Consider the following 23,575-nt stretch of genomic DNA (forward strand, 5'->3'; position numbering starts at 1 on the left):
AGTAGGACCTTAGAAATCAAGAGATCCACCCCTGCGGCACTGCATAGGAAGGAAGCTAAAGCCCAGAGAGCTGAGGTCTCGTCAGAGTCAGCTAAAGCCAGCACCCTATCTCCCAGCCTCTGGTCTAGGTATTTCTCCAACATGACACATCTGAGCTCTTCATCTATTCTAAAACTTATCATGAATGATAACTATCTAAACACTTCGACTGCAATAGTACAGTACCACTATTTATAACTGTTTCCAATTAAAAAAACCCCCAAAACTAAATTTGAACCAATTTGCCAGACTTGTGGAAATGAAATATGGGTCCAAAGTGGTATACACAACATTAAAGATAAGAAAACCAACTGTTCTAGTTTACTGTTTTAAACGAACTCTTTTTTTTTTTTAAACAGTTGATTTAGCTTTTTTTTTTTTTTTTTTTTTAAGATTTTATTTATTTTATTTTTCCCCCCAAAGCCCCAGTGGATAGTTGTATGTCGTAGCTGCACATCCTTCTAGTTGCTGTATGCGGGACTCGGCCTCAGGATGAACGGAGAAGTGGTGCCTCGATGCGCACCCGGGATCCGAACCCGGGCCACCAGCATCGCAGCGCGCGCACTTAACCACCAAGCCACAGGGCCGGCCCTAAACGAACTCTTTATTTTAAACAGGACTTTAATAGTTCATGTTGCCATCCTTGTTTAGTGATTTGATTTTTTCTTTTCTTTCTTCTTCTTTGGTGAGGAAGATTGGCCCTGAGTGAACATCTGTGCCAATCTTTCTCTATTTTGTATGTGGGACGCCTGCCACAGCATGGCTTGATGAGCAGTGCATAGGTTCACACCTGGGATCAGAGCCTGCAAACCCCAGGCTGCCAAAGTGGAGTGCATGAACTTAACCAGTACGCCACCGGGCCAGCCCCCTGATTTTTTCTTAATGGAAGTATTTCTCTATGTTTTCTCAGCTCTCTTTTTTGAAGTACTTCAGCTCAGTAAATGTCATCTTTCAAACCTTTATCCATGCAGACAGCGTTTACTGAACATCAAATGCGTGTAAGGCACTGTATGTGATGCTGGAAACAAACAGATGAAGAAAGACTCTGGTCCTCAAACACTCACTGTACACTGGGGAAATGGGCAAATGCTGTTTACAGCAGTCCCCCCTCACCTGCAGTTTCACTTTCTGCAGTTTCAGTTATCCAGGGTCAACAGTGGTTGGAAAATATTAAATGGAAAATTCCAGAAATAGACAATTCATAACTTTTAAATTGTGAGCCATTTTGAGTAGTGTGATGAAATCTTGAGCTGTCCTGCCCTGGGATATGAATCATCCCTTTGTCCAGTGTATCACACTGTATATGCTACCTGCCTCTTAAGTCACTTAGTAGCCGACTCAGTTATTGGATCAACTGTTGTGGTATCGCAGTGCTTGTGTTCAGGTAACTCTATTTTACTTAACAATGGCCCCAAAGTGCAAGAGTAGTGATGCTGGCAACTTAGATATGCCGAAGAGAAGCCATAAAGTGCCTCCTTTAAGTGAAAACGTGAAAGTTTTTGACTTAAGAAAAAAAATTCATATGCTGAGGTTGCTAAGATCTATGGTAACTTTTACTATAGTACATTGTTATAATTGTTGTATTTTATTATAAGTTATTGTTGTTAATCTCTTACTATGCCTAATTTATAAATTAAACTTTATCATAGGTATGTACCAATAGGAAAAAACATAGTATACATAGGGCTCAGTACTACCCACAGTCTCAGGAATCCACTGGGGGTCTTGAAACCATTCCCTGCGGTCATAAGGAGAGACTACAGTCATGTGTCACTTAATGATGTGGATACATCCTGAGAAACATGTCATTAGGCAATTTCATCATTATACAAACATCATAGAGTGTACTTACACAAACCTAGATGGTATAGACTACTACACACCTAGCTACATGGTACTAGTCTTATGGGACCACTGTCATACATGCAGTTTGTTGTTGATGAAAACGTTGTTAACGCAGTGCATGACTGTACTGTACAATATAAAGTGACAAGTAGTGTATGCAGTGGTATATACAATGTGCTCTGGGAGGGAGGAAGAGTGATCAGTTATCCTTGTCTTCAGAAGTGCCCTTACTCCTAATTTAGCAAATAAAGAAATAGAATAGCTTCAGGTCACTCAATAAATGGCAAAGCAGAACCTGAACGCAGGTCTCCTGACATAACAATAGAATGAACACTATTATCCAGTTTTGCTATAACTAAAACAGTGAACTGTTTTATCCTGATGACAGACTGTGAGATGGGTCTGAGGGCCCTGAAGGGGACTACAATCTACTGCTCTGTTTAGCAACTCTGTAACATTGGGCAATTTATGCAATTTCTCTGAGCTCACTTTTCTCACTTGGGGATAATAAACCCCACCCTATAAGCTTATTGTGAGAAATAAATGAATAAATATGTAAGGCAACTAATATAGTTGCTGGCACACCAAGGAGTTCATGGACTAAGAATTCCTTGATGGGGCCGGCCTGGTGGCGTAGTGGTTAAGTTCACATGCTCCACTTCAGCAGCCCAGGGTACGAGGGTTTGGATCCCAGGTGCGGACCTACGCATTGCTTATCAAGCCATGCTGTGGCAGGCGTCCCGCATATAAAATAGAGGAAGACGGGCACAGATGTTAGCTCAGGGCCAATCCTCCTCAGCAAAAAGAGGAGCACTGGCAGATGTTAGCTCAGGGCTAATCTTCCTCACACACACACAAAAAAAAAAAGAAGAAGAAAGTCTCCTAATTAAAAAAAAAAGAATTCCTTGATGGATGGGATTACCTTTTATTCATTTTTTGAGTTTGCAGAAGCTCGTACAATAACTGGCATGTACATGTTGAATGAATATTTACTAAATGAAGTCATTATTAAATAAATGTTGAATTTAAAACTATTCTTGAGACATAGTCAATATATTTATTTCTATAAACAGATTTAAAAAAGAAATCTCCATTTCATTCACATAAATGGAATGCAACTTACTTTCTACCGTTGCTCCTTCGTTTGGGTTTGAATATCCTTCTCCTTTCTGTTTGATTCTTCGGATAATGCCTCCATCTTCAAATAAATCCTCTCCTTTGAAATCAAGGAGCTCAATCTAGAAAGGAAAAAGGGATTTGGCTGAGAAAAGACCAAACAAAGCCAATTTAACATACTTAAAGGCCAGGGCAACCAATCTCCTTTCATTTTACAAAAATAAAACTGTTTTATATTTATCTATGCATCTTAGTTATTGGAAAAGTAGGAAAAAAAGGACACTGAACTTTTCAATACCTGGAAAGAACTTTCATGTAATGATAATGTCTAGGACTACATCCTGTGGGGCTGCAGCGCAAAGACAGACAGGAAATACTAGGAAAACTGCCTGGTGGGCAGACGGCCAAAGCTACAAAGTGCTGGCGCAGGACTATTTTGTCTGACTCTAGAGGCCAATTTCCCACCTCAGATTCATAGAATTCCCTTCTTAAAACGTAAGAATAAATCCTACGAATCAGGCCCACAACCAAATAATGGTGTATTTTACCTAGGTACGATGTTTCAGGGATTTCCCCCTTAATTTTTTAACAAGGTTTGGTCAAATATGTTATTCAACACAGGATGAAAAATGTATTTTCACCACCTACTGCTTCTAATGAAGAAGTGAGATCTGTGACATTTACAAACCTTTATAATATGAAAATACCTCACAACTTGGTTGAGGTATATTTCAACATTTATCTCCCACACTTCCATCCTGTCTTCCAGTCAATTTTGAGTATGTCATACTCACACCACTGACCAGAACTTTTATTCTAAGCCTGGTGTCTTTTGTTTATTTGGATATGACTTTTTTGTGCCAGAGACACGTTTCTAAGAAAGCACTGGCACACACCCCTTGGGTTTGTGGGAAACAATTCAAGAAGCCAAGCTCCAAAATAAATAAGTTGGATCTGATTCTCAACAGGAAGCTTAGCTCCTTATTCCACTGCCTGCTGCTTCAGAGCCAGCACTATAGTAGAGCAGATGCTAACAGGGCAACATCACACACATACTTGCCTCAAAAAAGAGAGTTGCATTCGAGGGAATTTTGGGGAGACTGCCAGCCGAGCCATATGCATATTCTGGTTTGCACAGTAAATGGCAGACCTCTCCTTTCTTCATGGTCGCCACCCCAATGTCCCAAGCCTTAATAACTTGGCCTAAGAGAAAGGAAAAGGCAGTTGAAAGCTATAGGCCATATTAAAAGATTTAACTGTCATAAAACAAAAGTGCAAATAAATTTCCAATTCTTTACAATACATACTCAGCTAGGAAGTAGGGGCTACAAAACAAAAGAACTCAGTAAAAGCTATACACTAAGAAATAAACTGTGATTTTTCTGATGGCTATCAGAGTCGATTCCCTGCTGAGGAGATGAAAGTAGTATCAATTTCTAAACTGCACAAAGATAAAGTCTTTGAAAAGTGACAGTAACATAATCTTTGAAATGTGGCTGGGCTGCACCTGTTGCTTAATTTATAATTTCAACCATAATAATAAGTGCATGTTTTCTAGGCAGAGATGGAACAAAAATAGTATAGAAAATGGAATTTGTCCTAAGGAAGCTTATAATTTAGTTGGGTAGACAAAAACAACAAATAAGAAACAACCGGAAAAGTATAAATTGCATAAAAGGGCCCATAAAACAGACTTCTTCTCAAAATTTAGAATAAGAAAAGAAGTATTTTGTTATTTTTAAACAAAATGGTATGTGTCCTTTTGTCAAATCACAAGAACTACAGAACTCAGGATTTTTTTTTTTTTTTTTGGTCTATTTCTAGGAAACTAAAAGTTAACTTGACTGTAGAACTATATTAGCCTATGTAACTGGAATTACATGTTACAATAAGCAGTCTCAAATCCTTTGGGAAACAATAGAAAATGTAGGTAATTTAAAGGGATAAAATACAAAATTGAGATGCTATGTCAATCAGAAACTCAGGTATTCAAGTGGGATGAGGTCAGCAGTGAACCCCAGAGAGCTGTTTGAAGAGAGCAATTTGAAGAGAGCTGTTATCTTGAACTGAGAGCTGGTGGTAGAATATTAGAACAGCAAGAACCCTATACTAAGGTATGTAAGTAGGGATGGGTACAGCGTTTGTCCCTCGTGACTTCAGCTTAGTCTTCATTAAGTATTACAACTTTTCAAAATATCAGATATACTCATTTAGTTAAAAATGTATGTTATACATGCCCATTATTAAAACACACACAACAGTGAAAGATATAAAGTGAGAGATAAAAGGTCATCCATCCCCTCCTTGTAAGAAGCCACTGTTATGTTTCTTTTGTATCCTTTCAGTGTGTGCTGTCGCTTTTTTAAAAATTTAAAACACAAATGACAGCATACTATACATTTAGTTCTGAACTGCTTTTTCATTTAATATGTGTATCTTGATCTTTCTCCATCAGTAGAAAAGAGGATATGCATTTTAGAAGCTAAAAGTGCAGCCTGCTTTAACCTCAGACAGCCTGGATTCAAATACCAGGTCTGCGCCTTACTAGTTGTGTGACCTTGTGCAAGTTATTTAACCTCTGTGCCTCAGTTTCCTCATCAGCAAAATGTAGATAATAATAGTACCTACCATACAGCTGTTATAAGAATTATTAGATAAAATATGTCAAATGCATGGCACAGTGCCTGGCATATAATATGTATTTAATAAAGGACAGCCATCATTATCACCATCATTGTAAATACAAATAGATCTACCTCATTCTCAATGGCCGCATAATATTCCAGTCACTCTCCTACTGAGAAACATGTTACCAACAGTACTCTAATAAGGATATTTGTCCATATATGTTTGCCTACTTTGTGCAAGTATATTTGGAGGGTAAATTCCTAGAAGTGCAAAAGGGATATGCATTTTCAATTTGATAGATATTGCCCAACTGCTCTTTTACAATGGCTGTATCAATTTATATGCCCATATATAGTTCTACTGTGCAAACAGTCCAGAATCATCTGAAGAAATGGGAAGTCTGCTGTTGACAAGCTGCTCTCCTGTCACTGATACTCTTCAAAGACTGCTATGTTTTAGTGTGGGCCACTGAGAACTTTTTTTTACTATCAACTCTGATATTTTAAGACAAATACCTTATACATTCCTTCAAGAAATCTTTATATTGTGTGGGTACTACTGTACATTTGTTCAAGAGGTTTGGCCAATTACTGAGGAGCAAAGGTCAGGTACTAAGAATACAAAAGTGGCCATTCTCTTCTTCATTCCAAGGAATGTGCAATGTAGTATGGCTAGTGGAGGAGAGAAATACGTGCACTCTTTTCATTTTTGTTTTAAACAAAGTAGGGTAAGCACTAAACTCGAGTATAAACAAAGGGCACCTGCCTTGGGGTGGGCTTAGAGCAATCAGCAAAAGCTGAATTCATAGATGATATCAATGCTAGGCCTTAGAAGCTGGAAACATCAGCCTGTCCATTAAATCCACAGAAGCCCCAAGCTAAACTTTTACTTTTCTTCTCATTTGGGAACATCACAGCTTCTCTTACAGTCACCTTCAGATAACAGAATGAAACACACTGAGCAACAGCCAGGCTGACATGAACACAGATATGTTTCTAAAATTGCCAATCTTGGGACTCGTTTCTTAAAATGCATTTACCCCTGATTTAAAAAAAATAATACATACTCAATATAGAACACTCAGAAAGTATAGAAAAACATAGGGAATATAATAAAGAACCTCTGAAATGGGGTAAACTGTCAATTTCTTGGTTCATTTGCTTCCAATTATATATGTACACTTTGTTTGCATATTAAATTTTTACACACACATTCTTAAAATTCTGGTCATAGTTCATTTGGTTTTGTAGCCTGCTATTTATATTTTGCATTATATAAGCATTTTTCTTGTTAAAAGATATCTAAAAACATGACTTTTAATAACGATATACTATTCCATCTTTTGAATACACCATAATTTCATTACTCCCATTAATAAACATTTAGGTTGTTTTTATTTTTTTTTACTATTATAAAGTTTCAACGAACAACTGTGCACCTTAATTGTTACATGACTGTTTTTGCATAGTAAAAGCTCTTACCCGACACTATCAGGACTATGTTGGTAGGTTAATTTAAAACACTGCTTTATGTGAGGAATAAGAAAGAGCATATAAATACCTCAAAGATTTTTTTTAACTTAAAACATATCAAAGTATATTAGTTTACTAACCTTGTGTTGAGGCCAAGGCCTTATCTCTAAGCATGGCTCCAGTGATAAGAGTTCCACATTATTTTTACTATATAAATTATACTTAGGATATATCATTTGCCATTTACAATGAGGGATTCTTTAAAGTGGAGTAAGAACCAAAGGACACTTATAAAACAATCAGTGTGCAGAATCCTTTTGATAAAAACGTATTCTGAATGGCCTGCTCATTTCGCCTTTTACTCACCCCTAATTCAATAGCCATTTAAAAAATGCTTTTAGCAATTCACCTTAATAAGTCTTTCCAAAAATGTTCAAATTAGATTTCATAGACATAATTTCTCTTTCTTTTTAGACTAATTTCAGTGTTTTATATACTATCCAATGAAATTATATAATTACAAAAAGTACAATGGATATAAACAGGTTTCAACTGATTCTTAGTAAGAGTCTGAGGGAGACAAAGGCAGCCCCTATGCCTGGAAACTGCTTGACACTTACAGCTAGGCCTATGTGACGTCTGAAGCTGGCCTGGGACACACGGCTAGGCCATGCTATTCTCCTGTTGGACATTGTTAAACAATCTCACTTAACATCAACATCAGACAAGGTCATTCTGAGACCACAAAAAAGTGAGACAAAACAAGAATACTTTAAAATTTTGTCTGAGCGTGAACAAAACAAACAAGGTCACTGCACAACCTACAAAACACCAAACATCCCCCTCTCCTGGCTAATATGAGTGACTGCTGCTTCTCTAGCAGGTATAGCTTTAGTCTCACTCTAGTCAGCCCTCCTCCTAGATAAGATTTAAGATACTCAAAGCATCACCCCTAACAACGTCCAATCCAGAGCAAAGCCCCTCTTCCTTAGACCCTTCCCCAAATCGCCTAATCCCCAAATTCTATAAGTCCTTTCAAATACTGTTACTGAGACATCACACAATTTCCCATGGTATGCATTCTCCCTCCCTACAGTAATAAACTCAACTTGTTCAACTACAGCTGTGTTTCTAGTGGTCTGTAGCTGGAGGGCACTGACCAGGCCCACTCAACTGGCTGAAGCAGAGCGTGGGACCATACCACAGAACAGGAAACCAGCAGTATCACTTGGTATATTTACAAACAGAATGGAGAACATCCGCTTGTCTGGAGTTGGTTAAGCAAGTTTCTACCACGTTTCCTTAGGTTCAATTTCTAGAAGTACAATTACTGGGTCAAAGCATAAACAATTTTAAGATTCTTGAGATTTAGGATCTTTTTTTTTTTTTTTTTTTTAAAGATTTTATTTATTTTATTTTTTCCCCCCAAAGCCCCAGTGGGTAGTTGTATGTCATAGCTGCACATCCTTCTAGTTGCTGTATGTGGGACTCGGCCTCAGGATGAACGGAGAAGTGGTGCCTCGATGCGCACCCGGGATCCGAACCCGGGCCACCAGCATCGCAGCGCGCGCACTTAACCACCAAGCCACAGGGCCGGCCCATAGGATCTTAATTATAGGTATAATACACCAAGAACATATAAATGCAATTTATTCTTACACTTGATCTAGACTTGAATTTTATTAGCTCAAATACAATTTACTTTATCAATTTCAGGAGTCCTATTCCATCTGTAATAAAATCTGAAATAAGAATATGTATTTATACAAATGTATAATGTGGCTATCCCTAAGTTTAAATGCTTTTTATATATACCTAGCTATAGGCAATTAAAAAAGTTTAAAAGTATACAAAGCCCAGTATAAAAGCAATGCACTGTACGTTTTTCTTTCTTCTGCAGTGTTATATAATTTTTTCTGATTTAAAAAAATCACATAATACATTTTAAAACATAACACTTTATAGGTTCAATGTAGGTTCATCAATTGTAGTAAGTGTACCACTCTGGTGTGGGATATTAATAAGGGCGGGGCAATGCATGTGTTGGGGCAGGAGGTATATGAGAAATCTCTGTACCTTCCACTCTACTTTGCTGTGAACCTAAAACTGCAAAGTCTATTAAAAAAGTGATAACACATTTTAAAATATAACATTTTAATTTAATCACTGAATAATTTCACTTATAATAAAAACTATAGTGACCATGTTAGAACATTTAGAACTCTTTATTGATTAAAAAATTTTTTTAATTGTGGTAAAATACATATAATATAAAATTTACCATCTCAACAATTTTTAAGTATACAGTTCAGTACTGTTAAGTATATTCACATTGTTGTGCAACCAACCTCCACAACTTTTTCACCTTGTAACACTAAAACTCTGCCTATTAAACAACTCATTTCCTCATGTCCCAAGCCCCGGCAAGAATTTCATTCTACTTTCTGTTTCTATGAATTTGATTACTCTAGATTCCACCAGATGTACATGGAATCATACAGTAGTTGTCTTTTTGTCACTGGCTTATTTCACTTACCGTAATGTCCTCAAGGTTCGTTAGTGTTGTCACATGTGTCAGAATTTCCCTCCTTTTAAAGGCTGAATAATATTCCACTGTATGTATATATGATATTTTGTTTATCCATTCATCTGTAGATTAACTTGGGTTGCTTCCACCTTTCGGCTACAACGAATAATGCTGCTACAAACATGAGTGTACAAATATCTCTTTGAGATCTTGCTTTCAGTTCTTTTGGGTATATACCCAAAGTGGAATTGCTAGATCATAGGGTAATTCTATTTTTAATTATTTGAGGAACTGTCATACTGTTTTCCATAGTGGTTGCACCATTTTACATTCCCACAAACTGTGTACAAGGGCATCAATTTCTCCACAACCTTGCCAACAACTGTTATTGTTTTTTTTTTTTGATAGTAGCCATCCTGATGGTTGTGAGGTAATATCTCATTGTGCTTTTGATTTGCATTTCCCTAACAATTAGTGATGTTGAGCATCTTTTCACATGCTTGTAGGCCATGTGTATATCTTCTTTGGAGAAATGTCTAAGTCCGTTGCCCATTTTATAATCAAGTTATTTGGGATTTTATTATTGTGGAATTTAGGAGTTCTTTATGTATTCTGGATATTAACCCCTTATCAGATATATGATTTTCAAATATTTTCTCCTATCCTGTAGGCTGCCTTTTCACTCCTTTGATGCGCAGAAGCTTTTAATTTTGCTGTAGTCCAATTTATATATTTTTTACTTTTCAGTGCTTTTGGTGTCATATCCGAGAAATCATCACCAAATCCAATGTCATGGAGCTTTTCCTGTAAGATTTCTTCTAAGAAAATATAGTTTTAGGTCTTATGTTTAGGTCTTTGATCCATTTCGAGTTAATTTTTGTATACGGTGTAAAGTAAGGTCCAACTTCATTCTTCTGCATGTGATACCCAGATTTCCCAACATCATCTGTTGAAAAGACTGTCCTTTCCCCATTGAATGGTCTTGGCATCCTTGATGAAAATTACTGACTAAATAACTTTTAAATGTATGTTTGCATTTGAAATACAAGCATACTTAAAATACTACAGGATGAAAGCTGTATAGTATTATACAGAAAAAATACTTTTTCATATGAGAGTAGAAAAGGAGTACAAGAAAGAAAATATTTTAATTGTAAAAGTTTTCCTTTAAAAATATAAAAGTCGGGCCGGCCCTGTGGCTTAGCGGTTAAGTGCGTGCGCTCCGCTGCTGGCGGCCTGGGTTCGGATCCCGGGCGTGCACCAACGTACGGCTTCTCCGGCCATGCTGAGGCCGCGTCCCACATACAGCAACTAGAAGGATGTGCAGCTATGACATACAACTATCTACTGGGGCTTTGGGGGAAAAATAAATAAATAAATAAAATTAAAATCCAAAGACCTGGTTTGAGTCCCATCTCCCCTCTGCCTAAAGGAGTGACATGGAGCAAGCCAGTTAACTGTATATTAGAAAAAAAAAAAAATATATATATAAAAGTTGATAAACACTTAAATATAAGGTGAATCACTAATAAGTTTCAAATAATTAAAAATACATCTGATTCATTCTTGCTTTACTTTCACTGAAGGATTTCCAAGACTTAGTACCAACTTCTGATCTCTATTTTAACTCTGTGTACATTCTGTTAATATTTTGTATCAAAAAAAGAAAAGAAAATTTCTTATCATTGATAATACTGACACTGTCTTTCTTCTTTTTATACTAAATAAAGCAAATTAGTTTTTCTTGTATATTTTTTCCTTTTATACATTTTATTCAGTCTTATTCTAAAATGTTTTATAAAAGGGCTCTCATAATCATCTTACTCCCTACCCAAAGTATGCGATTACGAATTGAACAAATTAATTTACATTTTAAGATTCTTTTAAAGTGTTCCTAAGTCTTATGTCACACTCTATTTTTACCATTTCTCTATTTAATTACCAAGAAAACTGATCACAGGATGATCTCTCCCCACCCTCATGGCTTATAATTTTAAAAACAGGGAGAGAAAACGGATATGGTGGCATAATCTGTCCTGGGACAGCTTTAATAATCAACTCTGCCAGGCTAAACTGTTAGATATTTCACAAAGAAGTATAACACAATTATACTCAATAAAGGAACACAGTCCATGCTGTAATATCTAATTTAAATGGAGTTAGAAATTTGTTAGCTTCCCCTAGTCTACTCTTACGCCTGCCTAAGTTGGCTTCTCCCTAATATACACTCTGCAATGGAAATCGGAAGCATTCTTCCCCTATTGCAAAGTACCAGGTAAAACCAAAAAAGATACTTTCTTCAAGTTTGCTTTCTTTCTGGCTCACATTTTTGGGGAGGGTTAGAAAAATTAAATATTTTGGCCTAAAAGCCTTCCTTCCAAATCCTGAATGCTCCTAAACTGCATGTAAAAAAAAAGTAAACAAATGTTAAAAATATATTTAAGTGGGAGCAAGAGTATCAACAGAAATTTAAAGGGAGCACATGGCTAAACCACAACCCACAGGAAGTTGGCTACATGGTTACCCATTACTAGTAAGTATTTTACTAGTTGTAAAATGTTGTCAAGGCTTAAAGTATGTGGAAAAAATACACTTCAATTTAAAAAAAAAACTTTAAAAATAGGAATTACAATATCAAGCATGTAATAGCAATAATTTTGCTTTTGATAAACTTCATTAACTATATCATTCCTGTAAGAAAAATGTCTGATTTACGGCAGGCACTCACTAAATTGTGTTGGACCAGGCCCTACTCTGTTTTTGTATCTGGTTTGGGATAGTTTTAAACCTTAAGATCTAACATAATTTGAAGAGACTGCCTGGGTTTGAATCCTGGCTCTGTCACTTATTGTGTAACTTTGGGCTAATTACTTAACCTCTCTGTACCTTAGTTTTCCCCATACATAAACAAAAAACCAAATCAAATGAAAACAAAAATGGTTAGTTATAGTAGGTTCCTCAATCATAAAAGAAAAAATTGGTAAAATGGACTTCATCAAAATTCAAAACTTTTGTTCCTTGCAAGACCAATTAAGAAAATGAAAAGGCAAGTCAGAGACTGGGAGAACATACTTGCAAAAATACATCTCTGATAAAGTGCTTGTCTTGTTGAGTACAATTCAATAAAAAGATAACTAATTTTTTTAAATGGGCAAAAGATTTGAACAGATACGTCACAACAGAAAATACACAAAATGTCCACTAAGCACAAGAAAAGATACCCTCAACATCACTAGTTATCAGGAAAATGCAAAGGAAAACCAAAATGAGATACTGTCTCACACCCATTAGAATGGCTAAAGTTAAAAAGACTGACAATACTAGGGGTTGGCAAGGATGTGAAAAACTTAAACTCTCATGTATTGCTGGTGAGAATGCAAAATGGTTCAGCTACTTTGAAAACAGCGCAGCAGTATCTTATAAAGTTAAACATACACTTACTGTATTACCAGCAAGTCCACTCCTAGGTATTTACCCAAAATAAATGAAAACATATCCACACAAAGACATGTATGTGAATGTTCATAACGTTATTCATAATAGCCCCAAACTAGAAACAACCTCAATGTCCAATTTTTGAATGGATGAACAAACTGTGGTATTTCCACAGTTCCACTGTGAAATACTACTTGGCAATTCAACATGCATGAATCTCAAAATCATTATGCTAAGTGGAAGAAGTCAAATATCAAAGATGACACATGATTCCATTTATATGAAATTCTGGAAAAGGCAAAACTATAGTAACAGAAACCAGATTAATGACTGCGTGGGGCCCAGTGTCCAGGAAGGACAGTGACTGTAAAAGGACATAAGAAAACTTTTTAGGATGAGGAAACTGTTCTATATTTTAATTGTGGTGGTGGTTATACAACTATTACCAAAATTCATCAGGCTATACCCTTTAAAGGGTGTATTTTATTATATGTAAATAATACCTCAGTAAAAAAAAACTCAGGGAGTCTTAGACACAAATGTTAATATGACTAACTGTCCCCTAAACTATACTAAATAAGTTGTACAATCTAAAAGATAATAGCATTGGTGTAAGAATTAAATCAGATAATGCACATAAGGCCCTTTGCCTGTCACTGCAAGTACTTAAAAAGTATTAGCTATTAGTCTTTCAACATATGTTTTTCGCCCCTTACCCTAATATGCTAATGACTGAGTAAATTAACAGGTATTTTTACTAATGATCATGAGTCACCATGCAACTAATAAGGTTATTTTAATTAATTAATTAATTTATTTATTTTTTGGTGAGGAGGACTGGCCCTGAGCATCATCCACTGCCAATCTTCCTCTTTTTGTTTGAGGAAGCAAAAAGCACCTGTGCCAATCTTCCTCTATTTCGTATGTGGGACACCACCACAGCATGGCTTGATGAACAGTGTGTAGGTCTGCATACCTGGGATCTGAACCTGTGAACCCCTGGCCGCCAAAGCGGAACACGGGAACTTAACCACTACACCACCGGGCAGGCCCTAATAAGGTTATTTTAATGTTAAAGGCAGATCGTTGGTATTTACTTCATTATGGTTTAATGTCAATAGTAAGAGGGACGTATAGGTATGTGAAGACTCCCAAATGACTGGTTTGTTTGTTTCTCTCACTTCTCAAATCTGGGGGAAGAACATAATAGGTAGGATTTTTAGCTTCATAATTCCCAGCCATGTTAGTCACATAGCAAGTCACAAAAACAACTTTAATGAAGTAGCCTTCTATCAGAAATCACCAGACCCTTATAGAGGTAGGTGGGGAAGGGGTGAAGCTTTAGTGCTCTTGGATTTACTTATAAGAACAGAGGTAGAAATAATTCTTTCATCCCCCAAATCTATCCCTTCCCAATTTTAGTGATAATATATTTGCTGGAGGGAGCAAAGGGAAAAGAACAAGATTCCTATTACGGAAGTATATTTGAAAATCCTGAGTCATTCTTATTTCAACTTTTTAAAAAATGGGTTATGAACACAATTCTAGGAATTCAGAACATGTAATAAAGATTTAATTAAGAAAACCCAAGGAAAGAAACAATCATCTCTTCATTCTAATTTCCGTAACATATTCTGTAGTGGTAATAATCAGTTGTCTTACATTGACTCAGTTTTTGTCTTTCCAGACTTCCTGGGTTAACTGCTAAAAAAGACGGTTAAGCATTGTTTCAAAAGGTTTGTATAAAGGCACAGTAAATACAGGGAGTTAGGACCCAAAATGCCATAATACAGTCTTGCCATTCCATTACAAAGCCAGCCAATAATCCTAATACAGTAACAACAACAGTAATAAACATTCGAGTGCTTACTATATGTTAGGCTGAGTGCGAAGCAATGGTGTGCAAGCTTATTTAATCCGCAACATATAATAGTATATACTATTATTATCATCACTTTACAGAGGAAGTAAGGCACAGAGTTTAAAAGATGGTACAGAAGAAGACATACAAATGGCCACCAGGTACATGAAAAGATGCTCAATATCACTAAACATAAAGGAAATGCAAATCAAAATCACAATGAGATATCACCTCATACCTGTTAGAATGACTACTATCAAAAAGACAGGAGACAACAAGTGTTGGTGAGGATGTGGAGAAAAAGGAACCCTTGTGCACTGTTAGTGGGAATGAAAATTGGGACAGCCACTATGGAAAATAGTATGGAGGTTCCTCAAAAAATTAAAAATACAACTAGCATTTGATCCAGCCATTCCACTTCCAGGGATTTATCCAAAGAAAACGAAAACACTAACTCGAAAAGATATCTGTATTCCCATGTTCACTGAAGCATTATTTACAATAGACAAGATATGGAAGCAACCGAAGTGTCCACTGACAGATGAATGGACAAAGACATATATATACACACACAAAATGATATATTATTCAGCCATAAAAAAAAGAATGAGGGGCCAGCCAGGTGCCGTAGTGGTTAAGTGCATGTGCTCCACGGTGGTGGCCCAGGGTTCGCAGGTTCGGATCCCGGGTGTGGACTGACACACCGCTTGACAAGTCATGCTGTGACAGCGTCCCATATAAAGTACAGGAAGATGGGCACGGATGTTAGCCCAGGGCCAGTCTTCCTCAGCAAAAAGAGGAGGATTGGCATCGGATGTTAGCTCAGGGCTAATCTTCCTTACCAAAATAAAAAAAAAAAGGAAAAAAAAAAGAATGAAATTTTGTCATTTATGACAACATGGATGGACCTTGAGGGCATTACGCTAAGTGAAATAAGTCAGACAGAGAAAAACAAATACCATATGATCTTACTTATATGTGGAATTGGGAGACAAAAAAAACACACAAGCTCACACATATAGAGAACAGATTGATGGCTGCCAGAGGTAGGGGGTAGAGGATGGGCAAAATGAGTGAAGGTAGTCAAAAGGTAACAAACTTCCAGTTACAAATGAGTCATGGGGATATCATGTACAACTATTATAGCTAATAATACTGTATTACTGCATTGAATAAATATTCAAATAATATTTGAAATTTGCTGAGAGTAGATCTTAAAAGTTCTCATCACAAGAAAAAAAATTCCATTAATGATGTATGGTGATACATGTTAACTCAACTTATTGAGCTGATCATTTCACAATATATACAAATATCAAATCATTACACTGTACATTTGAAACTAATATAATGTATGTCAATTATACTTCAAAAAAAAAGATAGTACAGAAAGAGCAAAGACACATATACAAACAATGTATAGGTATAGTTCAAATTTATATACATACATATAAGGTATGTGTATTTTTAATGCAATTTTTATAGATAAGCTCTCACAATTCTATTTTAAATACTGAAGTCACAATGGAATCCCAAAATTAGTGTGACTTTCCATTGAAATATTTCTTTTTTTTTTTTAAAGTATATATCTATACTTATATATTTTTAAAGATTTTATTTATTCATTTTTTTCCCCCCAAAGCCCCAGTAGATAGTTGTATGTCATAGGTTCACATCCTTCTAGTTGCTGTACGTGGGACTCGGCCTCGCGTTGGACGGAGAAGTGGTGCCTCGGGGCGCGCCCGGGATCCGAACCCGGGCCGCCAGCATCAGAGCGCGCGCACTTAACCGCTAAGCCACGGAGCCGGCCCAATTGAAATATTTCTATTTATTCTCTTGGGGGAGGTAAAATATAAGGAATCGAGAGAGTTCAATGTACACTATTTGTACTACTGTCTATTTATATTATTTTTCTTTTTTTTTTGCTGAGGAAGAGTTGCCCTAACCTAACATCTGTGACAATCTTCTTCTATTTTGTATGTGGGTCGCCACCACAGCATGGCTGACGAGTGGTGTAGGTCCGTGCTTGGGATCTGAACCTGCGAACCCGGGCTGCTGAAGCAGAGCGCGCCAAACTTAACCACTACGTGACAGGGCCGGCCCCTGTTTTTCCTCATTTTAATGAAGTAGCTACTGCTATAAACACATAAATATAAAACTATAAACTCCTAATCAATGTTTCTTGTGTTATAGGCAACTGAACACATTATGTTATAGAAGTTTTATCAGAGGTATATATACTGCTCTATCCTAATATTTCTAATTATCATCTTAAGAGGGCCTCTAAAGGCTCTGTCGTTGTGTTGGTTTTAGTCTTCTACAGTTTTTGTTCCTGTACTCTCTACAGTAGGTAAAAGAATGGAATCACAGACTCAGGATTAATCTTAAAGCTCTTCTATAGACGTCTCCTTTTTATAGGAGCAGGGAAGGTTAGGTGGCTTACTCATGTTAATGTGCTGCAGGGAAGGGCAAAGACAGGAACCCTGGCTTCCTAACACCAGCTGGATGCTCTCTCCATGAGACCATGTTGTCTCTAGATAGGTGTGTCACAGGTTCCAAGTCAACTGAAAGTTGCCTCTTTTTCTCTCTGCTCAATATTCTGGGAAACATGAAAGACTCATTCACCATTTTACTGAGAAATCCAGGTAAAGAAGGTTGCAGTATAAATTCTCAGCAATTCTTTTTTTTTTGGTGAGGAAGATCAGCCCTGAGCTAACATCCATGCCAATCCTCCTTTTTCTTGCTGAGGAAGACTGGCCCTGGGCTAACATCTGTGCCCGTCTTCCTCTACTTTATATGAGATGCCGCCACAGCATGGCCTGACAAGTGGTGCTTCCTGACACCCGGGATCCAAACCCGGGCCACCAGCAGCGGAGCGCGTGCACTTAACTGCTACACCATGGGGCCGGCCCGAGCAATTCTTAAATCTACTTGCAAAGATAACTGTTGAGAGAAGATCTGTTATCTTAAATCTATCTTCTTCAAGACAGAAATTCAAAGGGTAGAGTAAGAATTTGGGGAGCAGTGGGAACGAAGAGGTCTGACGAGGCTATTTACATTGAGGTCATCTAAATGAAATAATGATGCCATAGCCACGCTGGTGGCCCTAGAGGTTCACATCCCGAAATCAACAAAAACGAAAAAAATTCTGCATTAACTGTCATCATTAGCTGCTACATCAAGAAAAAGAATCTGTATTTGATTTTGATTGCTACCTTATTGAAACACAAGATTCATCTCACACGAGCCTTTAACCCACTAAGGACCCAAAGGGGCCCGGAGCAGTGGCACAGCCAGCACTAGAGCTTGAAGAGACTACAGCTGGACAGGAAGCAGAAGTCGCCATGACACACAAATGCCTATGAGGACCAAGGAGGGTGGAGTGGCAGAGAGGCAGGAGTCTACTCTTCAGCTTCTCACTTGCTGTTTCCTTCCCCAGATCCATGCTTAGTTAACAATTCAACTAAGGTGTAGAGTCAGAAAAAGAAAGGAATTAAAATCAACACTGAGCCATGGTGGTGGACGGGGGGATTACCCCTTTTCTCCTACACTTAATCTGGGAACAAACTAGAAGTCTGTTATATCTGTGGCAGAACAGAATAAAAAGACATTGTAATACAGCCACTAACTTCCAATAAGTCACATGGTCCACAAAGTACAATTTGATATATGGGCTATTATTCTTCTTACAAAATTAAAAAAACAAGAATACTAAATTAACTGAAGACATTTAAAAGCATTTGAAAAGACATTAGTAAAAATCACATTTAACACTTGAAAATAGTAGTTCTCAACCTTTTTTCCTCAAGACCCCTTTACACTTAAAAATTGAGGACCCCAAGGAGCTTCTGTTTATTTTATTTTTTTTTTTTTTTAAAGATTTTATTTATTTATTTTTTCCCCCAAAGCCCCAGTAGATAGTTGTGTGTCATAGCTGCACATCCTTCTAGTTGCTGTATGTGGGACGCGGCCTCAGCATGGCCGGAGAAGCAGCGTGCTGGTGGGAGCCCGGGATCCGAACTCAGGTCGCCAGCAGCGGAGCGCGCTCACTTAACCACCAAGCCACGGGGCCGGCCCGGAGCTTCTGTTTATATGACATATCTACTGATATTTACCATATTAAAAATAAAAAATTGTTGTTTACCAATTCATTTAAAAATAACAATAACCTCATTATATGTTAACATAAATAATTTATTTTTATGAAAAATAACTATATTTTCAAAAACAAAAAAAACTTAGTGAGAAGAGTGGCACTGTTTTATAATTTATAAATGTAAAATGTGTCGGACTTAATAAAAGACAACTGGATTCTCACACTTACTTTTGCATTCATCTACTGCAATTTTGGTTGAAATATATGGAAAAAATCCAAACCCACAAAGATAGATAGTTGAAGAAGGTAGGAGTACTTTAATAGCCTTTTCAGATAACTGTGAATATAATCACCTGATACCACATCAAAACTGGACAAGTGGTAGTTTCACAAAAGTTAGTTGCAATGTGGAATCTGAAGGCATATCAACGAACTTTTCATGTTGTATTACACTAAAATCCACTGGGCTAGCTTGCACATTGAATGGATCTTCTACTTATGCATGATTTTGTAACATCACACCTTGGTCATCGAGAAAATATTGATTCGCTGAATTATACAGCTCCTCTGAATGTTAACACATTTTGTTGTATAATATTTTAAAAATCATATCTATTAATACCCATTGATCTCATCAGAAGTCTTTTAAGTTTGGGAAAGCTGTCACGCTCACAGTGGCAGATACAAATTTTCCAAAACTGTAATTTTCACTTGAAAACTCAATGGCAACAAATATTGTCAGTTGTTTTCCTTGAAGTGACAGGCTCACTTCATTTTCAAGAAAATATCTGCCAAATACTGAATAACCAAGTCTGAAGAATCATAGTTTGCCCTTTCAAATAAAAATGGTGTTTCATAAACAAAATGCAGCTAGTTTAGCTCTCAACTAAAACAAGTACATAAGTGCTTTTCCTTGAGACAACCACTGTACTTGGATATGCAGAACAGCTTAATGTGTGCTCCCCCTTTCTGTCACAAAAATACCAAAACAATGTGAAACTGAAGGATTACGATTTAATAAAATTAATTTTTTTACACTTGATCAAGGACATTCTTAAGTGAAGCTGGCTTTCCTTTTTTTTTTTCTCATTTAAACAATGAATGAGGACAATGAAACATACATGGCTATCGGTATGTATAGTTTGGTGCCACCACCCAGATTCGTGCTAAGGCACCAGCAGTTTTTACCACTGCAGCTTTTGTACCATCAGTGCAAATGCCAACATGGGAAAAAGGTAAATAACATCTTAGTATTATTACGAAAATAATTTTGACATTATGGACCCCTTAAAAGGATCTCAGGGAGCCCCAGGGATCCACGGACCATACTTTCAGAACTACTGCTCTAAAATACCTTTACTTTTGGCAAGGATAGGACCCACTAGCTCTTATATAATACAAATAGCAATAAATATAAGTAAAACACATCTAAAAAAAATACCTTCTTACCTTTGCCAAGACTAAAGACAAATGGTTCATTTCTATCATGACTGGAATCAAACTTCTTTCCATTTGACAATTTTCCTTTATAATGGACATAAACTTTGTCTCCAATCATTGGTGTTTCTTCACTATTTCCCAATCTTTTGACAATCTAGAAAAGACAAACATCAAGAAAAAGGAGGTGGAACTTTTTCCTTCTAATCAGAGAATAAAAAGGTCACACAAGTCCATTTCACATCACCCAGGCAGATTTGCAAATAATTATCTGTCCTTTCTAAAGGCTTCCCTCTAATTTCTCTCAATAACACTCACTCTTTCAATTTCTCTCTTTCTAACACTCACTGTTAGAAAATTGTCCTATATTACTCTAAATCTTTAGTGCTATATTTAATTTTATTGTTGATCACACTTTTCCCTCAAAATAATTAATTAAGAGATCCTGCTTTACTGGTTTAATGCCCCACAATTTGACACTAAAATCTCTCAAAACACAAAGCTAGTCCATATACCAACTGAAACCAAAAAGATTAGTGGACTTCAAAGAACATTCAAAAGGAGGTCTAAAGCGAAGTTTCAAAGGTGAGATTTTATTTGCTTCCCTCCTTTGTTAAAAACACTAGCTTTTGGTTAGATTCCACTAGACTGGTTTAATTCCAAAAAGCCCAATTTCTTGGTATAACAGGTTACATTTCCTATTATTTGAAGAATATTCAATGTGTAAAAAAAACAGTATCACTGCACAGTTTCATATGATGCCGAATAACTTGTTTTCTAGTAAAGGAAATGCCAAAAAGCTCCAAGCTGAAAAATATTTAGCTATCATAAAATCCAGTATATTTATTTTGTTCTTGGCAGAGCAAGCCACTAATGCAGTTGGTCAGTTCTGGGAAAAGAAAATCAAATCCAGGCATGTGGTGGTATAATTTATTCTGTCAATCACCTCTGCCAAACTAATCATTTTTAGTGGATAGCAGAGGATAGTAGTAGCTAATGTCCAATGAACATCTTTTTTGGGGAAGGGTCTGAAATTTTTATCTAAAGAATTCAATTATTTGCTCCTAAATTCTTCTTTGAGATGTGTCCTCCTGCCCCATCTTCATATCACCACCCAAACGCTTAGATGAACTTAGATTCTACAACTTTCTTAGCTCAAAAGCCCAGACACTCGTTAAAGAAAAAGAATCATTATTGCAACTCCATCAAAAAACTGTCAGAAGTAATTAATGAATTCAGTAAAGTTGCATGATATAAAGTCAACATACAGAAATCAGTTGCGTGTCTATACATTAACAACAAAATATCTGAAAAAGAAATAAATAATCCCAGAAATGCAAACCAAAACCACAAAGAGATATTACCTCACACCTGTCAGAATGGCTATTATCAAAAAGACAAGAGATAACAAGTGTCGACAAGGATGTAGGGAAAAGGGAACCCTTGGGCACTATTGGTGGATATGTAAATTGGTGCAGCCACTATGGAAAACAGAACAGAGGTTCCTCAAAAATTAAAAATAGAACTACCATATGATCCAGCAATTCTACTGCTGGATATTTATCCAAAGGAAACAAAAACAGTAACTTGAAAAGATATACGCAGCCCCACGTTCACTGCAGCATTATTTACAACAGCCAAGATATGGAAACAACCTAAGTGTACACTGATAGATGAATGGATAAAGAAAATGTGGTGTGTGTGTATGTATACATATAATGGAATGTTATTCATCCATAAAAAGAATGATATCTTGTCATTTGCGATAAATGGATGCACCATGAGGGCATTATGCTAAGTCAAAGAAGTCAGACAGAGAAAGACAAATATCGTATGATCTCACTTATATGTGGAATCTAAAAAGAAAAAACAAAAAAACACACCCAAAAACTAAGCTCACAGATACAGAGAACAGACTGGTGGTTGTCAGAGGCTAGAGTGGGGAGGGTAAAAGAGGTAAAGGGGGTCAAAAGGTACAAACTTCCAGTTATAAAACAAATAAGTCATGGGGATGTAATGTACAGCATGGTGACTACAGTTAATAATACTGTATTGCATATTTCAAAGTTGCTAAGAGAGTAAATCTAAAAGTTCTCATCACAAAAAAAGAATTTTTGTAACTATGTATGGTGACAGAGGTTAACTAGACTTATTGTAGCTAACATTTTGCAATAGATACAAATATCGAATCATTATGTTGTACACCTGAAACTAATATAATGTTATAGGTCAATTATACCTCAATAAAAAAAAACAAAAGAGGCCGGTCCCGTGGCTTGGTGGTTAAGTGAGTGCGCTCCACTGCTGGCGACCCGGGTTCGGATCCCGGGCTCGCACCGACGCGCTGCTTCTCTGGCCATGCTGAGGCCGCGTCCCACATACAGCAACTAGAAGGATGTGCAGCTATGACACACAACTATCTACTGGGGCTTTGGGGGGAAAAAATAAATAAAAAAAAAAAATAAAATCTTTAAAAAAAAAAAAAAAAAAAAGAAAAGAAAAAGAAAACAATCCCATTCACAACAGCATCAAAAACAATAAAATAGGCATAAATTTAACGAAGGAGGTGGAAGATCTGTACACCGAAAACTATAAGATTTTGATGAAAGAAATTGAAGAAGACACAAATAAATGGAAGATACCCTATATTCATGAATCAGAAAAATTAATATTAAAATGTTCATACTGGGAGCCGGCCCAGTGGCGTAGTGGTTAAATTAAGTTTGTGCGCTCCGCCACGGTGGCCCAGGGTTCGCAGGTTTGGGTCCCAGGCGCAGAGCTACACACCACTCATCAAGCCATGCTGTGGCAGCATCCCATATACAAAATAATAGAGCAAGATTGGCACAGATGTTAGCTCATGGACAATCTTCCTCAACCAAAAAGAGGAAGATTGGCAACAGATGTTAGCTCAGGGCCAATCTTCCTCACAAAAAAAATTTTTTAAGAAGTTCATACTACTGAAAGACATCTATAGATTCAATGCAGTCCTGTATCAAAATTCCAATAGCATTTTTCACAGAAATAGAAAAAGCAATCCTAAAATTCATATGGAACAACAAAAGACCCAAAACAGCCACAGCAATCCTGAGAAAAAACAAAGCTGGGGGCATCACACT

General features: G+C 36.8%; 1 protein-coding gene across 7 annotated transcripts in view; it reads right to left on the minus strand.

The window, feature by feature from the left end:
• FKBP5 (FKBP prolyl isomerase 5) overlaps positions 1-23,575 on the minus strand; it is a 105,159-nt gene that overhangs the window by 39,415 nt on the left and 42,169 nt on the right. For all 7 annotated transcript variants that reach the window (XM_087438508.1, XM_087438510.1, XM_087438507.1 and 4 more), the window contains 3 exons: positions 20,469-20,613; positions 4,061-4,203; positions 3,008-3,122 (listed from right to left, as the gene is read on the minus strand). In XM_087438508.1, the coding sequence (XP_087294634.1) occupies positions 3,008-3,122; positions 4,061-4,203; positions 20,469-20,613 (403 nt within the window). The remainder of the gene's footprint in view (positions 1-3,007; positions 3,123-4,060; positions 4,204-20,468; positions 20,614-23,575) is intronic.

The sequence above is a fragment of the Ceratotherium simum genome, chromosome 13 (genome assembly GCF_057802395.1).
Source record: "Ceratotherium simum simum isolate JZ-2026a chromosome 13, ASM5780239v1, whole genome shotgun sequence".
In the NCBI taxonomy this organism is placed as follows: domain Eukaryota; kingdom Metazoa; phylum Chordata; class Mammalia; order Perissodactyla; family Rhinocerotidae; genus Ceratotherium; species Ceratotherium simum.